The 18,625-nt window shown below is 48.1% G+C and overlaps 1 protein-coding gene across 1 annotated transcript in view; it reads left to right on the top strand.

The window, feature by feature from the left end:
* AGBL4 (AGBL carboxypeptidase 4) overlaps positions 1-18,625 on the top strand; it is a 1,445,284-nt gene that overhangs the window by 1,319,358 nt on the left and 107,301 nt on the right. The window contains exons 7-8 of the mRNA XM_021683893.1: positions 1,163-1,252; positions 11,052-11,166. Of these exons, the coding sequence (XP_021539568.1) occupies positions 1,163-1,252; positions 11,052-11,166 (205 nt within the window). The remainder of the gene's footprint in view (positions 1-1,162; positions 1,253-11,051; positions 11,167-18,625) is intronic.

Genomic DNA, 18,625 nt, shown 5'->3' with positions numbered 1-18,625 from the left:
CACCACCAAGACATGGCCCTTCTAGGTTCTCTCCTGAATGCCCTGAGTGATCAGTGAGGACTAACGCTTTGGTGGTGGGAATTCAAATGACTCTTAGCCCTGTGTGAGCCCTGACAGCCATGTGGTTCACAGCCCCCTGGTCATTTTCTCACCACATCGTGAGATTCACCCTCTGCATGCACATCTTGGGACCCGCAAACACACTTGAGGACTCCTTGACAGATTTCTGGGATTCTTTCTCCACAGACCTCTGTCTTCTCTGGAATGTGCAGTTTCCCCCCAGCTACCACCTGCTTCAGACTCTCTGAAGTTTAATCTCAGTGAGATTTCCATGGTCTGCTCAGGATACCCCTCTCCGCTCTTTGGTCTGGAATGGGCCTCCAGGCAAAGAGCCAGGGCAATCAGAGGGCATACTTTTTTCATGTATTAGTCTTGCACTGCCTCTTGTCTGAAAACAGTTGTTTTGTCTGTTTGTCCGATTTTTTAGTTGGCTTAAGTTGAAAGAGAAATCTGGTCCCTGTTACTTCATCAAGGTCAAACAAGGGCTTGAGTTCTAATCTCAGCTCGACCCACACCTGTTAGCTGTGTGACAAGTTATGTAACCCCTCTGAGCATCAGTTTCTGCCTCTATAAAAGGAATATTAACTGCGCACATTTCTGTAGAACTCTAAGTAATCTATAGAATGTGCCTGACACAAAAGGCCCTAATTAAATGGCAGTGCTACTATGACTAATAGAAACAGCTACTTTCTTTACTCCATTATTTACTGTGTTTACTGTGTACTAGGCAAGTTGTGTATGCTTTCTGAGTTTTGCTTTGCTAATCTATACACGTGGAGAGTATTAGTGATGAAACAAGCTTACACATTGCCTAGGGTCACAATCAGTGAGTCTGGGATTTGGCTTCACTCACAGGATGTCTTCAGATGATTGTAATATTAACATGATCAATTGTATCAATAGGAATGTAGTCTTTTAATATTGGGTAGTCAGGGACATAATTTCATTAGTCACCAATGGCTGGGCCTTAATGATTCTAACCCATTGATTTAAGAAATGAATGTAAAGCACCCAGTCCCTTCCCTGTCCGTCTATCCCACATACCAACTCCCAGTCTCAGCTTTCCCTGCCCTCCTGAACAACCTTCCATTTTCTTTTACAGACAACCTTCGGGAAGGAGCAGAGCAGAAGGTAGTATTCATCACAGGACGAGTCCACCCAGGGGAAACACCCTCTTCATTTGTGTGCCAAGGTGAGTTGCAAAATCTTATGGGCATCCTGTGCCTTCCCCCCACATCCAACTGGGGCACCGTCATGGCCTCTGGGACAGTGTGGTCACAGGCAGAGTCATTATCTCGGATGCGAATTTACTTCATTTCTAAAGAGGTTACACCGATCTCCATTAGTATTTCTTTCAATAAATGTTTACTAATTACATGTATTAGTGGAAGAATGAATAGATGGATGGATGGATGGATGGATGGATGGGTAGGGCTGAACGGAGTTCTCTCATATGTGTCATGTTGAGGATAAGCCATATGGCATCATCTACACTCCCTAGCCTGGCTTTTCTTGTCTCCAGGAGTTTACGAAAGTAAGAAATCCAGCCCCAGGCCAATATGTATGTTGGTAGGAGTGCAGTAAAGTGGGGAGATAAGGATTAGAAGGTATCTATTCACTCATTTATTCAGTCATTCACTTAATAAACAACTTTACAAATACCTCCTATGAGCAAGGAAACATGCTTTGCATCAGACAACCAGAGGTAAATAAGACATAATTTTTCATCTCAAATATACATCTTTATAATTGCATTTTCATTTATTATTAAATATTTAGTCCACATAAAATATATATTTAGTCAATATATATACATGCATACATATATATATTCAATTAGAGAGCCATATAAGCATATTCAATGAATAATATATAAATCATAATTTAATGAATGCCCGGGTACTCACCAGCTTCAGAAGCAGGATATTATCTATTCCTTTTAAATCCTTTGTCCTCCCTTCTACCCTCCTTCTCCCACAGATAGCTATAAGTTTGTATTTTGTCACCTTTCCCAATAGTTTTACTATTCACATAAACATTCCTAAACAGTGTAGGCTTTCGTTTCACATGTTTTTGAACTTTTTATAAAGTTGAAAAACCGTATCACTCTGTGTACCTTGGCCCTTGTTTTCCCCCAATATCCGTGGTAGTGAGTGTGGCTGTAGTTCGCTTCTTTTCACCAGGTGCTGTATCCCATGTCCGTTGGGTGCCTCGGCTCACCTGTCTGTTCTCCTGGACAATTCAGCTGTTGCCAGTGTTTTTTCTTACAAACAGTGCTGATACAGATGTCCTTATGTATGTTGCCTTGTGCCTACGTGCAAATGCTTTTCCAGGGTATATAGCCACGGAAGGCTGTTGACAGGTCACGGGATATATGCATCCTCAACTTTACTAGATATCTCCAAGTTCCTCTCTGAGACCTTTATACCACCACCAGCAATGCAGGAGCGTTCTACTGTCCCACATTCTCACCAATATGCTTGCATTTTTACCTATCTAGTGGGTACATCATATCTAAAATGTGATACTACCTATGTGCCAAGCATGGTTCTAAGCACTTTACATATTTTATTTTATTTTTATTATTTATTTTCATTAATGTAATTTATTTTAATTATATTAATTTTTTCTATGTCATAGGAATTAATATTAACTCTATTCTTACATATGGTTATGTAAGTTTGGTGAAGTTAAGTAATTTATCTCCTTTTAGTCTCAAAATGTCCTTCAGGTCAAAGGAATATTAAAAAAAACCCATAGAAATGATATAACTTGAGGGAGACAGCGGACTGCTGTGGAAGTATCTGAAGTTTTGCCATCAGGCTGTCTTGGGGTCAAAGGTTGGCTCTGCCACTTCCTAGCAGTGTGATTTCAGTTTCCTTCAATGTAAAATAAATTGGGATATCAATACCTATTTCCAAAGGCTGCCATGAAGCTTGTGCAAGATGCATGCAAACACCCACCCAGTCCTGTGCCGGGCACTCCGCCGACACCCACAACAGACCTTGCCCCCTTCCCCCACGGCGCTCTGAAAAGATGCTGCAGGTAACCTGCTTTGTGAACGCTAAGGCGCTATTGCAAATAGATGTGAGTCTTCTTTTCCCATCCGTATTCATACAGCGCTGTGATTACACAGGACTGCCTCCCCCCTTCTTTCAGGCCAGGAGCCTGGGTTTCAGGGACAGTAAGGACTGCCCAAAGCTGAGCACTCTGAAGAGGCTGGGTGTCTCAACTCCCGGCTGCAGTCACCCCAGCTCACTCCTTGGCCTTCTCACTTCCATCCTCTTTCCTCCCAGCGCTGTCCTTGCAGTAACCTCTCCCAGGTCCCTCCTGGTTTTACCAACCCCTCTACTTGCAGCCATCTGTCAGTTACTAAACTTGGCAGCAGACCTGTTCCCCCAGCTGATCGGATGCAACTCTTTTGTCCTTGTTTGTAAAAAGACAGTAGCCTTACTGTCAAAACTTGCAGCTCTGGGAGCCCAAACTCCCGGGCCCACCTCCTCTGTGGGCAGCAGACAGAGGGCAGGGTCACCATCCCACATTACAGACAAGGCCTGAGACCTAGAAAAGTTGAGTTCAGCTCGGGTGTTTCTCTGTTGAGCCTGCTTTGCCAAAAAGGAATCTGGATTGTGCCGAGTTGGTAGACTCCGTGCTGTCCCGCAGGCTTTCCATCAATGTTTACTCCTAGGCAGGGCCTTTTAATGCCTTCCCTCTACCTTCTCAATATAAACTCCAACTCCTTGCCATGACATTCACAACCCTCCACCATCTGGCTCTTGCCGGGTTCCCTGGCCCAAGCCTCATTATATCTCCGCCCCATACAACTTAACCCTGAATGGACCACCTTCTTCCCACCACTGGGCCTTTGCATCTGCTGCTCCTCTGCCCACGCCTTGCCACTTGGCAAACACCTCCTATCTCCCACTGTTCATTTCAAGCACCCCCTGTGCGCCCCCGTCCCACGCTCTTCAGCGTCTGCTTTGTTCCTGCATTGTGGTTACCCGCTGGTCATCTTTATCACGCTGATTTGTTACACATTTGATTTATATTTGTTTCTTCCCTTTAAACCATGAGCTATTTGAGGCCTAGGGCTGGATCTTTGTCATTTTCTACATCTGGAAAATGGGGATTATCTTGTTCATCCCCTTGGGCTATTATGAGGGACGAATGGCCGCTTTGGTTCTGAGATTCTAAATCTGAGCTCAAAAATAGGAGACTTAAGGTCACACAGCCAGTAAACAGCAGAAGGGGACTTTGAGTCTGGGTCTCCCAAGCCTGTACATGCTCTTTTGCCTCACTCAGGGATGGGAAGTGCTAGAGGGCCAAGCTTGGTGCACTCTGGGCACCCCACAACAGTTGCTGTGCATTCCCAGGCGAGAATGGGGAGGCTCAGGGAAGTGAAGTAGCTTACTCAGGATCACACAGGGAGTTCATGGCGGATGTGGCCTGGGCCCCATCTCTTCAGTCCTGGTCTTCCTCCTTCCCTATCTCTGTAACAGTCCCTGGAGACACAATTTGTCCTTTCTTGAGGCAGCTTAAGACACCATCATTCCCCCACTTTGCCAAAGAGAGACTGAGGCACGGTCTTTCCCAAGGGTCTCTTGGCCCCCAGGAGACAGGCCAGACCGCAGCCCCACAGGGCTCGGCTGGATCCCTTCCCCGGCCCATGTTGTGCTGGGGACAGCAGCAGAGTCCAAGGCCTGGGCTGAGATACCTTCAGCTCAGTTAATGCTTCTTCCACATTCACCGGCTCAGTGACCTTGAGCGGGGAGCAGACATGTGGGGCCTGGTCCTCCCCATCTGGCTGGGAGCACAGTCCTCACAGCCGAGCTGCTGGTGCACCTGCTGCTGGGAGCAGAGCGAACCCATGTTGTCACAGAACTCTGGAGGGGTGGCAGTAAAGGTGGCAAGGCTTCGATCTCCTCAGGGCTCCACTTGGCCGTTGGATGGCTGATTCAAGTTACCCCTCGGCTGCCCCCAATGCCACTCATGGCCTCTGTGAGGCCAAACTATCCTCATTCTCCAGCCGTGACATGAAAGGTCCAAGGAACTCGGGAACCACCCTGTAGCAGAGTGTGTGTCAGCATGGTCTCTGGGGCTAGCCTGCCTGGCATTGGATCCCAGCTGTTCCATGTAGGACAGTATGACCCTGGGGACGTTCCATAGCCTCTCTGTGCCTCAGTTCCTTTATCTTGAAAGGGAAATAACAATAGGAACCCTGCATCATAGGGTCGTTGTAAAGATTAATGAGTTCATAGCCATAAAACATTAAGGACGGTGTCTGGAATACGGCAATAAGCACTAAAGAAGGGTCACTATGGAGCACCTTGCAGGCGCCTGATGTGGTTCCTCTGACCCCCGCGGGGCACCCAAACCCAGGTGTGTAGCTTCTGTGCTGTGTGCCCCTGCCCACCTCCTTCCTTACTATTTTCCTGAGGGAGCTGTTAGCGGAGCCCTCCTCATTTCTGCACCAGGAAGACCGGATTGTAAGTCAGCGGTTTGCCCAGGACTAGACCTCAAGTGTCTGATTTCTGGTCGAGTGAATGTTCTTTCCCTGAAGCTTCCTGGGGTTGTTGGGGCAACTTTCACCGAAAAGTGCCATTGGCAGAACACTTGTCCTCTGAGGAGCCTTCATAATTGAATCAATCAAACCTGTATTTATGCATGCCGGTGTGGGCGAGGCACGCCACCCTTTGGAGGGCAGCATGGGAAAGTGGGCAGAGCCAAGGCCTTGGACTTGGGCAGGCCTGAGTGTGAGTCCTACCACCTCCACCTGCTGGCCTCAACCTTCGGCAAGTTCCCACCTCTTGGAGCCTCTCTTTCTTTACCTGCAAAATGGGGGCAGCAATATGATCCTCAAGGGGATGCTATGAGGATTAAGTGAGCCTTGCTGCCACGGGCCACGGAACCCTCCAGGGCTCGGACTATGGAGCTCACTCCTCGGGGTTACCCTGGGGCGATAAGACGAGGAGAGGGGAGAGACACACATGCCTACACACACACATACACACACCATGCACTCACAGCCACCAGGACCAAGCACAACCTAATGTTTCCTACGGTGAAGTGGTGACCTTTGATCCTTTCTCCCTCCCCTCCCCCACTGTCTTCCTCCTCCCTCTATCCCTCCCCTAGTCTCCCTCTTCTCCTCTCTCTCTCTCTCTCTCTGTCCCTTACAGCCTCACATTATAAGTGCAAAACCAGACCCACTGGGGTGGGGGTGAGGGGTCATGGGCTTTTCACTTCTCTGAGCTTCTTTCATCTGTGAAATGGGCAGGGTTGGGGGTGGCAGGGTAAGAACCAAGACTGTGAGCCTCAGGTTCTTCAGGGCCGGACTCCCTGTGACTCCATAATTGGAGGCCCTTGGACTCAGCTCAGGGCAGACAGGGGCCTGGTCAGGGGAAGGCCTGGAGTGGCTGCTCTCATGTGACCCACACTCTGGGTCCCGCAGAGACCCCCAACTGTCTCACTTGAAGCCTGAGCTCCTCCCACTGCAACATATTGCCTCTTAGAGGCAACAACAATAAACCTTACACAGAACTCTCTAGAGAGAAAATCCTGCAGGCATATATGCAAATCATTCTACAAATCACATGCAAATAGACTCCTGACTCTTCCATATTGCCTTAATGGAAAGGGCACCACTTTGAAGCCAGTAGAACCGGATCAGAATCCCATCTGGGCCCCTGTGAGACGTTCAGCAAATGATGTCAGCACCCTTTGTTTTTCTACCTGTACATGGAGCCAAGAGAACTACACGTCAACCCAGCTAAAGAACATACAGTGCACATCACGGGTCAGTCTTTATCCATTCATGTCACACATATCTACTGAGGACGTTTCCTGAGCCCGGCGCTGAGCTACACGCTGGCAAGATAGTGGCCAGGAGGTAGACCTGTCCTTGCCTTCCTGGAGCTCACGGTCTGGAGGGAAAGAAAGACTTGAACAGCAGATGCAAGCTCCAATCCCCAAACCCCCGGGGCACAGGAAATGTAACTTTCCCGACTTCTCTGTAACTGAACTTACTTCCCATTTTGAGGTCCCATTCTGCCAGGGACGCGAAACTTAATCTCCATCATTTGGGGATCAGCTTTCCCCAGGACTGTGTAATTTCAGCGAAGAATGGTGATGCTCTTGGGGATGGTAGACAAATAATGTCATCATCAGTGTCACCATCTATCCACACTGCTTCCCCTGCACCTGCCGCATCCTCGAGACTTTCTGGGCCTTGGTCACTGCAGGTCAGCACCATGTCAGACCCTGGTTCCTGACTGCAAGACTCTTTATGTTCACTGGCTCTCTGCTAGGTCTGCCCCGACCTCCACCCTATCCACCTTCAGGACTCCGAGCCCTCTGCTTTTACTTCCTCCCAAACCACATTCCATGCTGCAGTGGGGAAGCCCAGGTCTGCCCCTGTACTTTGCAGTGGTCTCCTGTGCCCTTCATATCCTTCAGCTGGACTAGCAAGTCCCCGTTTACCTCTTCCCTTTCTGTCTCAACATCCTGTTGTCCCCACACCTTCAGCCAAACCAAATGGGAGCAAAGATTCAGACAACACACATGTCCATTTCCTATGTGCCAGACACTTTGCTTCTACTAACTCACGGAGATCCTCACAACAACCTCCACGGCAATTTTCTTCTTTCCTTCTTAACTGATGAGGAACTGAGCACCTGAGAGGTTAGGCCACACAGCTATTCAAACCCAGATAGTACAGTTTCAGAGTCTGTGCCTTTAATCACGAAGCTATGCCCTGAATTGAAGAGCTCTTCAGTGGCAGATGGGCCTCCTTCTCTCTCACCTTCCAGCCTTTGTGTAGGATTCCCCGGAACGCCTTCTCCTGGCACCCCTTCATCTGGCTCACTCTACTCATCCTTTACAACTCATTCTTCACAGCCCCTTCCCAGGCCCTCTGGGTTCTCAGGGCTCCCCGGGGCTGTTCCCACCTGAGCCTTTGCGCGTCACTACAATGGGAGTTGCTTTCTGCCTGTGCATATTCTAGGGCAGAATCCCCTTCTGTATCTTGCAGTACCAGGCTTATGGTGCGGACCTGGCCCTGTGAATTTTATAGAATGAGTGATTTTCAGTTCAGCTAACCCTATACTCTGTCAAGGTCAAATGAATGCCTGGGGCCAGTCTACCAATGGGCATTTATTAAGCACCTGCCGTGTACCCTGACCTGAACCGAGTACACTAGAAAAAATAACTATGAATAGCTATTTGGGGTTGCCTGGTGAGGTTCATGATGACCAGGCTGAGGTCAGCCCAGGGCAACGATCTCTGTGGCCTGGCTATAATTTCTGATCATCTACCACTTTTCCTTCCTCTCCCCCAGCCTCTCAAGCCTCCAGTCTTGCCGTCATCCTGCTTTCTTCCACCTTCCTGATTAAATCAATTCAAAAGAAAGGACCCAGCAAACTTGTTTACCAAAGGAACAGAGACTGATCTAAGGAGGTTGATTGTGTCTCCCTACAGGAGGGAGATTATTCTCCTCACTTGATAGATGAGGATCCTTCTACTCTGGGGGAGAGGAATGAAAGGATGGAATCCCAGACTGCCAGTGTGGAATGTGTCCTTGGGAATTCCTGACTTCTTTCTAACTTGAAAGATGAGTGTAGGCTGGAGTCTTTCTAAAGCTCACACAGTACTGAGCCACAACTAAAACCCAAGTTCTCAGACGGCTGGTCTGTTGGCTTCTTCAATTCAGCATCCTTGTTCCCAAGTCTCGTTGCTAGCAAACCTCAGACCGGGACCCCCAGTTCCAAACTCCATTCTGCTTTTTCTACCCTCGCTGCCTCTCCATCTTCGATCTCAGTGAGTTGATTGAAGCACATGACCCTTTCCAGGTGCTGTATCAGGCAGTTAGTACAGGTGTTCTAACCCAGTCACATGGCAGAGTCTTCCAGATTGGGTATGATTACTCCTGTATCAAGATGAGGAAACTGGGCAGAGAAAGCTAGTAGCTTCTCCAGCTAATAACCGGTTAGGGTCCGAATGTAGGTGCCCAAGTCCTTCTGCTTCCTCAGTCCATGCGATGCTTTTGGCCTTTGACCAGGGGAGGCATTTCCTCTCCACTCTTGCTTTCTCCAACATTTCTCCTCATGTTCCTCTCCACTTGCCACCCCCCCCAACACACAACTCACAAAAGCAAAGGCTCTCCTCCCAATTTCCTGATCGAGGGGAATGATTCCTGTTGAACTGTATCTGACCTCCAGCTGAGAGATGAGTCTAAAACCTCTCCTCTCCTTGCCCCACACTCGCTATGGGAGAGGGAGCTCTGGATGGCTGCAGCTTTGGGCCTGGCTTTGTCTTCTCTCATCCTTTTATTAGCTGCCGAATTGGCAGCCCAATTAATCTGCTCATCTGTGAAGGAGGATGGATCACAATGAGCTACTCCATTTCCAGAAGCCATTCTCTGCCATTCTCTGAGGCAGCGTGGCCAGGCCCTGAGCACAGGCTGGTTCCTTGATGAGGGCTGCTCCGGGAGCAGGGGTCAATTAGTGGACAGATTAAGCAATTATTAGCCCCTAACAAGGGCACCTGGCATCATTACCCTGCCTGTTTACTGGCGAACTGCAGCTTTAATATGAAGACCAACAAATAAATTAGGGCATCTGGTCTACTGCCGCGTTGGTCGAGAAGTAAATGATGTCCAACTGGCTTTCGGCTGCCGATGGATTCTGAGCCCTGGCCTAATGAAAAGCCTGAGATGTCCCTCACTGGTCACAACAGCTTTGGGATGTGCTGTGGAGCCATTTATCATTCCAGGAGCTAAGTGCCTGCCACTGGCCCATGGATTGTTCTTAGTTAACCTGCTGCTTCCTCCTGTCTGTCAAAACATGCTTATCTTCCAGGGCCCAGCTCCAAAGCTTCTTTCTCCTTGATGCCTTTCCTTCTCTCCCCAGCAGGAAAGGAGTTCCCTTCTACACTCTGGGAGGGTTGTGCATCCTCCTACTGCTTTCCAGCATTACAGTTATTTCATGGAATGCCAGAGCTCCATTTTGCCTATTGTTTTCCAGGTCTCTGAAGACGGAGTAGAAATGTGGAGAAGGAAAGGGAAGGGTGAGGACTTGGGTTGTTTGTTTCCTCACCCCCTCTCCTGTCAAGGTATGCAGGCTATCACCAGAAGGAAGCCAATGAGGGCAGGCTCAGATTTGCACTTTAGGAAGATGACTTTGGCTGCACCGATGAGGACGTGTTCCAAAAGTGGTCACAGTCATTCAGTCCAGATGTGGTGGTGGCCTAGAATAGATGTGCAGCAAAGGGATGGAGATACAGGGCAGATCTGCTAGATTCAAGGAAGAGATCTGAGGACTGCCTGATTGTGGGAGGAGAATCATGGAGAATTCCGCTTTTCTAAATTTGGTGACCTGGAGGCAATTGTTGGTGCCAGAGAGAAGCAGCAAGGACAGCCAGACCCAGAATCTGTGAACAGAGGGTCCTCAAAGTGGGGAAAGGGGCAGAGTTGGGACATCAAAGAAACCTCCCTCTCCTCATGTGACTTTAACCAAATTCCTCCTCCTCTCTCTCTTCTGGTGTGACCACCAGCAACAGGAGGGTTTAGATCCCTGAGACCTTGACCCCATAATCATCCAATCCAATGTCAACACTTAGACATTAGAGAATATCTCTTAATTCATTGTTCGGAGCTATCCTGCCTCTCCCCCATCTCTGTCTGTCAAAATCCGGGCCCTCCAAGGCACAGCTCAAATGCTCTTTTCTTAGACGCCTGCACGGTGCTTTGCAGCAGGACACACGCTCTTCCATCTGCCCATGGGCTTCAAAATTATGTCTTGAACCGTCTCTTGGAAACAAAGATATAGTTGTAAAATTCACCAGGCAACACCTAATCCATAACCATATACCCAGAGTGGTTGACAACATAGGCCAAAAATCACCTTTGGAGCTCTTACTGCTTCCAAGCTGAGGAAAATGTGCTCCCACCTTCTTGAAACACTTTGAGGTTAACCCAGCTTCTTCTCCTTCCCTAGGGATCATTGACTTCCTCATAAGCCAGCACCCTATTGCCCGTGTCCTACGGGAACACCTGGTCTTCAAGATTGCACCAATGCTCAACCCTGATGGAGTCTACCTGGGCAATTACAGGTGAGGGGCAGGGGAGAATGCTTGGAAGCTGGTAGTCACGGGATGGTGGGATGGAAGCAAGGAGAAAAAGGGGATATATTTTTGAGAAAGAATTTTCAGATTACCCATGAGTTCATTAGAGGAAGTTTCACCCTGGTTTTTGAGAATGTGGCTAATGATCCTTGGATGTTTCATGCATAGCCACCTGAGGTAACTTGCTGGGATTTTCTGGTCAGCTTGCTGGGCCAGGAAGCAGGAGAGCTAGAATCAGTTTGGGCACCCACTTCCATGTAACCTTGGGGAGTTCACTTTCCAGCTACTGGAAAGGGTACAGCTCAGATCAGAACCCAGATTGTTCAATACCCGGCCAGGTCCCTTTTAAATGGTTTCGAGAAACTGAGCATCAGTTTCCTAATAAAGGCAATGATCACGTACCTGACAGGGCACTGGTGAGAATCAAAAGAAATGGTGGCGACAAATGTGCTTTGCAGAATATCCTATGGGGGTGATAGCAATGACTATTTTGATTCTGTGTTTCTTTTTGGAGAACATTAATGAAGGAGAGTGGCATCCCAGGTCATCTGAGCAGCATTTCTCTCTGATGTGGGCATAGAAGCTCGCCCCACACACACTCATGCTCTCAGACCTTGAACTCTCTTTCTTCTGGCCGAGCACCATAATTTATAGTCTAAAATTTCACTGCCCAGTCGATCATCTGCCAATAGAACATTGAATCCTCTGAGATAGTGTGATTACTCTTATTTGACAACTGAGGCAACAGACTTGCCCAAAGTCACACAGCCAGTGAAACACTATTTATCTAATTTCACCGTGCACATTACATATCTTTAGAGCAGATTAGTCCCACAACTTGCAAAATAACATTCAGCCTTGCAGCTTTTGCACGAGAGGCTCTGTCTGACCTGGTGCCTATCTGTCCACCATTCTGCCTCACCTCCCACACTCCACTCTAATAGCCACTCTAAGCAAAGCCTAGTTCCCTAGACATGTCCTGTTGGTCCCTGATTCCTAACCTTCCTCAAGGCTGCCCTCTGCCCAGAACCTGCTATCCCTTCCTTATCTTATTAACCCTTCTTCACACCACAGCTCATGTCTCCTGTTCTGGAAAGCATTCCCCAAACCTCCAAACAGAATTAGTTACTTCCTCCTCTAAGCACCCACAGGCCTGGTTATTGAACAAGATTTAGCCATTGCATGGACTCCACTGGCCTTCAATCCAGCAAAGAGCAGGGACTGAGCCTTCGTGGTCCTTGTGTCCATGGTGCCTGGCAGCAGGGATCAGCCCACAGTAGATGCTCAAAAACTATTTGATGAACATGAGTGAAGGAAACGGCTGACTTCATTGATAAAGAAACTAAAGGCTACATATGAGATGGGATTTACCCAAGGTCAGCAGTACAGCTCAGATCAGAACCCAGATTGTTCAATACCCGGCCAGGTCACTTTTAAACAGAGTTGGTTTACTGCTTTCCAAAAGCATGGCAACTGGGTCCAGAGGGGCTTCCCAATACCTCTGGGTGTAAGTTAGAGAGAGCCCATGGGATGCATGATGCCTTAATTAAAGACAGTTTTGCTTCCTCTCTTAACTGGCTCAAGCAATGGTTCATTAGCGCTGACAGGTTTTATGGCTTGCTGCAGGCCTGAGAGCAATGCCTTTCCACCTTCCCTGGACAGAGCACACTGTTCGAGGTAATGGTGGTGGAAAGACCATTTGCTTTATGTTAACATTTCTGTTTAATTACAAGAGCGGCAGTGGTCAGAAAGAGGTCAATGCTGTCCACTCTACAGACTTATTTATGTCATCATCTGCTGTCCAGGGGTGGCACGTGGGAAAGAGGTCTGTGACCTTGACCAAAATGTCTTCCCTCTCTGGGCTTCCGATGGCCACTGGGGTGGTGATGGGGAACTAGACTCTTTCTGTATGTCTTCAAGCTCCAGATTGTCTGATTTGGGGATTTCAGGGTAAAAGAGCTCCAACCGTCAGAAATAGTTCTCTACTGAAGTTTAAACCCCCAACGTTTTCCTAGTGAGAATATGTGTTTCTCGTTATAAGAGCTGGAGCAAATCTCTAACCACAGGCATTAATCCTGTTGCTAAAACAGCTCTGAGTTGCAACATAGAGTCTATCAATCATGAGAATTCAGTACTAAAGATTTGGAGAGGGCGCCTGGGTGGCTCAGTTGGTTAAGCGACTGCCTTCGGCTCAGGTCATGATCCTGGAGTCCCTGGATCGAGTCCCGCATCAGGCTCCCTGCCGAGCAGGGAGCCTGCTTCTCCCTCTGACCCTCCCCCCTCTCATGTGCTCTCTGTCTCTCTCATTCTCTCTGTCTCAAATAAATAAATAAAATCTTTAAAAAAAAAAAAGATTTGGAGAAGGTGAAAAATAATAATAAAGACTCAGGATTGAGAGCTTCAAGGTGCCTTAGAGGTGCTCCAGGCCAGCCCTCCCTGACTACAGCAGCGTGTCCCATGCCTGGAGGGACTTGCCTAGGCATTGTAGGGGAGAAAGGAGTTTGGAGTTTGAGGGAGTTTGGGAAACACAGAGTTAAGCGAAATTAAATGTGTTCTTTTACAATAAGATCTTTCAGTTCTGAATATGCTAATCAATAGGAATCTCAAGAGGGGAATATAGTACCCGGTGTTTCCCAAAGATGAGTCAAGGAACCCTTTTCCCATACAGCTTGTTTCCCCCTCCATCCTTTACGCCCTCTACCCCCTCCACCCTCCCCCAGCCCCCAGTGGTATTAAACTCATTTTGGGAAATACCACTCCAAGAATTCTGCCTGCCCACCCAGTGCTGTGTCAAGCACTCGTACACTTATCTCATTTACTCCCCACACAAGTTTGCGAAGGAGGGTGTTTGCTGAGATTTCTCTGCTTGCAAATAATGAAAATCTACTCCAGTTAGCTTGAGGACCAAAGGAAAGGTGGGGGGGGTGGGAGGGAGGAGCAAAGGAAGCAAGGAAGGGATTTGGGGAGGGAGGGAAGGAAAGTTGTCAGAATTCTAGGGCAGTGAACAGCACCAGACCTCAGAGGAACTCATCACATTGCTGGAAACAGGTTGGAACACAGACAGCCAGGTCGCCACCTCTCTCCTGCTCTCTTTCCCTCCCAACAGCCCCTCAGGATGTGCAGTCTCTCAAGCCTCAGGAAAGTGAAATAATCTGCCTTAGGTCGTGTGGCCTGTGAGGAGCAGCCCTGGAAGCAGGCCTACCCCAGACATGCCAGACCCTGTGTGAAGAATGAGACACAGGCCTGCCCTCATGGCCAGGGACCTGCTGCTCCTCCTGCCCACCCCCCCTCCCGTTCCTTCTTCTACATTAAAGAGACCTGTATTCCAATCTAGGAAGGAAAGGCAGGAGATTTCCCAGGTTTAATCACGCACAACTTGTATTTAATAAGACAAGTACCTATACTCTGGAATTTATAATAAAATAGCATTTAAGCGCAGCCGATGGCCGCTGCGGCATGACAGATCATGCTCTTTGTGCGGAAGGCAGGAGCATTTGCTAACCTGACTTCCAGGTCTGCGCCTGGACCCTGGCCTCCGGGAGGAGTCGGGAGGGCCTTGGCTGGTTATAGGCGCGCCAGCATGCTCCCTGGGAGCCCGTGACAGGCGTGAGATGACATCACAGTGGACCGCAATGATGCTATGGCGTGGGACAGTGACGCCGGGCAGCTGCACGCTCTGCCTCACTCACTCTACCCTAACTACGCGGGCCTCTTTTCAGCTCAGTCTGAGGCTTAATGCCAACCCATAGGCCTCTCTGGGCACCAGCAGCACCCTTGCCTAGCCCTTGCCCCAGTTGGTAACCGTGTGGGTATTCATGTGACTGTTTAAGGACGATCTCCATCTCTAGACAGCAGACTCCATGAAGTCAGGACGTTGTCCACCTCTGTCCCCAAAGTCTGGCAGAGCGCCCAGCATGGAATGGGCCTCTGATCGGTATTTTCGGGGGGCGGGGCATGGATAAATAAACTCAGCGGTGGGGTTTAGTAACAGTGCCGTGGCTTGGAGCTACAGTCTCTAGTGCGGAGGAGCTCTGGCCGCATGCCTCCCCTCCCAACACTTTACTTACACCTACAGGGCCTCCTAAACCCGCCTGTCTCGATCTTACCCTGGTGTGGCATGGCTACCACGATTGGCTGCCGTTATGATTTAGCAGACTCTGGGTGCACAGCCACGTGTTGTTACTGTATGGACATTACACGTTTAAAGGCACTTACAAGCCACATTTGATCTTTACAACTCTTTGAGAAAGGAAAGTCAGTTTTTATTATATTATTTTGAGCAAAGAGGAAACTGAGGCTGTGAAGGTGAAGAGCCAGGTTCAAAGTCACATTATATATCCAGGGACTCTCCGCATCCCCAGACACGGCCTTTGTCTTACAAGCTGGAGCTGGAAGCAGAGAACGGCACTCTAACGTTCCCCACCCTCCTGAGCTTTCTTGTCCTTGGGCGAGACACTCCTCTCCCCTGGCCTCAGTTTCCCTCCTCCCCCCTTGGAAGAGGAAAATGAGGTGGAAGTCCTCTTCTGCCATTTAGTAGTAGCACTGGGGAGAGGCTCTATCAAAAATGGTGTGGCTACACCATGGTTGAACTTGCCGACATTATACCGTGTGAACTAAGCCAATCACAAAAAGACAAATACTGTATGATTCCACTTATATGACGTACTTAGAATGGTCAGAATCACAGAAAGTAGAATGATGGTTACCAAGGGCTAAAGGGAAGGGGGAATGGGGGGTCAGGGTTTAGTGGGTACAGAGTTTCAGGTTGACAAGATAAAAAGGGCTTTGGAGATGGACAGTGGTGATAGCATGGCATTAGGAATGTACGTAATACCACTGAACTGTACACTTAGAAATGATTAAGAGGGTAAATTGAGTGTTATGTGTATTTTACCACAATAAAAAAATAAGAAGAATGGCACCCTTACTGATGCCATGTGAGTAACTTCAGAGGGTTCTGGGGGGTCTGCAGCCTAGAGGTCTTGAGGGATGAATCCTGTAACTTCAGGTATTACAGAGCCAAGAAGCTGCAAGGCAGCTCCCAGTCGGAAGGCCGCTGGGGGTCGGGGGTGATGGGCTGAGTCAGTCTAGAGTCGAGTCGGTGGGTTGGCAGTTCTCAGTGTCCTGCGTCAGACGTGGCTGCCCACACACGCTGTCTCGGCTGCCTCCTCCTCCCCATCACTCCCTCGGCAGAGCAGACAGCCCCACCCCGTACCCCACTGCGATTGATTCCTTCTGAGCATGTGTAATGTACGAGTTGCCTTGCATTTGAAAAAGAGACTTTCCATCTCCATATGACAATATGAAACTCTGTGTTGGGTTTGCATTTCTTAATTAGGTGCTTGTCATTGTGTATTCCATAGAGCCACGTGTAAGTAAACAGTCATAGACCTTGGAATAAATTTATTGGTTTTATTTATGTTTCTGGGCATAAAAATCTATAATTACCAGGTACAGCCTCAGTATAACTGGTATTTAATGACAATTACTTTTTGTTACCATAGAAATGAGTCCAAAGTAGTTACCCATAATTTCTCATTTCCCAAACCTCACACATGCTGAATTGCAATATTACCATAGTAATTGCCTATTAGTCATCATAAAATATGCAGTTACCCAAAAGATAGCAGGATGCTATGAAATTTCTCATCTTCAGAAAACCTCAGTGCTTCTTGGGAGCGTGGAGGTGGGGGAGAGCCACAGACCCCTCGGGGTGGCACAGAAATGACCCAGCTTTATAACATGGCACCATAGCCCCCGCGGTGGAAATGCACGGCCCTCCTGTCGGTGGACCCGCACCACATTGTGTCTCCTGGCCCTGGTGATCCTCACGTAGCCAAGGATGCTCCGGTGCAGTAAATCCAATTTAACTAAGGTTTATTGAGGGCCTGCTGAGTGTCAGGCCCTGCGCTGGGCCTTAGGGAAGCAGATGGAAATCAGAGGCAGCCTTTGCCAATGAAAAGCCGTGTTTGTATTAGAGGGGTGCGCGTGTGAGGCCACAGAGGCCAACTAATAGCACTAATGTCTGAGTGCCGACTAACTATGCATTAGAGAGAGCATCTCATTTAACACTGGCAACAGCCCTGGGATGGGGGCAGTGGTAGAGTCCATCTTTCTCATACTAAACATTTTTATGTCATAAAACTGAATACACTGGAACTAAAGAACACAGTAGGAAAATACTTAATCAATATATGAGGAATTACTGAAATCCATAAGAAAATCTTGAATAACTTATGAGAAAACTAAAGGACAGCTAAAGTTAATTCACAAGGAAATTTTTAAAAAGTGGTCAAAAACTGGAGAAAGAATTTTATGCGATTGTATTGAGTGTAGTGGATATACAATATTATATCAGTTTCAGGTGGACTACACAGTGATTCGACAATTCTATATATTACTCGGCGTTCAGTGTAAGTGTAGTCACTGTCCACATACGTTATTACAAATTATTAACTATATTCCCGATGCTGCACTTTTCATCTCCAGGACTTGTTTATTTTACAACTGGAATTTTGCTCCGTTCAATCCCCTTCACCTATTTTGCCCATCCCCTATGCCATCAACCACCAATTTGTTCTCTGTATTGATGAGTCTATTTCTATAGCTCCATTTTAAATACAGAAGGAAGTAGAGGTACAGAGGCAGAAAGGAACTTGCCGTGGGCCCCCCAGCAGGAAGGGTCAGAGCTGGTTTATGAATCTAGGCAAGCTGACCCTAGCCTCCTACAGATTTCACCTCCAGCTGCACTGTGTCCTGAAATCAGGCAGTGCCTCCCTCTAACTGGCAGTGATGAGGGAGTGTTCTCGAAGGATGGAAGATATATAGGAATTCACCAGACACAGACAGTAAAAAGGAGATTGGCACAGCAAAACGTCATTAAGCACAGCAGAGGCTAATACCAGGCAAGGTATTTCCAACACACACACACACACGCACGCACGCACACACACACGGACAGGCATCATAACTGGCTGACCTTGCCCACCCCGACATCCAAAGGAGGAAACATATTAAACTTTCCGAAATGGAATAGAACATACAATTAGCTACATAAAATGTAAAGTGCATGTCAGTATTCTCTTTGTTCTTTGACGGTGTAAACCCTCTCATGCTCTCTGTCTCTCATTCTCTCTCAAATAAATAAATAAAATCTTTTTAAAAAAAAAAAAGGGGGGGCTTCCCCTCTTTCCTATAAAAAAAAAAACAACTGCACTTTTCATCACGCCAGAAATGGAAACCAAAGACCCATTGCAAGGATCACCTCACCAAGAGGTCTGCCACCCTCTTCTCACTGTGCCTCCTTCCCCATCCTGGCCACACTCCCTGTCCTCAGGGTCTCTGTCACAGTGCCGTCAGCCTTGGAGTAGGAGGGGAGCTGAGACCTCCAGTCCAGCACTCTACCCAGGGCCGGGATCCCCTCAGGAGTCTACCAGAGCAATAGCCA

The sequence above is a fragment of the Neomonachus schauinslandi genome, chromosome 4 (assembly GCF_002201575.2).
Source record: "Neomonachus schauinslandi chromosome 4, ASM220157v2, whole genome shotgun sequence".
Classification (NCBI taxonomy): Eukaryota; Metazoa; Chordata; class Mammalia; order Carnivora; family Phocidae; genus Neomonachus; species Neomonachus schauinslandi.
Note: the sequence above shows the minus strand (reverse complement) of the source record. Positions and strands in the feature narration are given on the sequence as shown.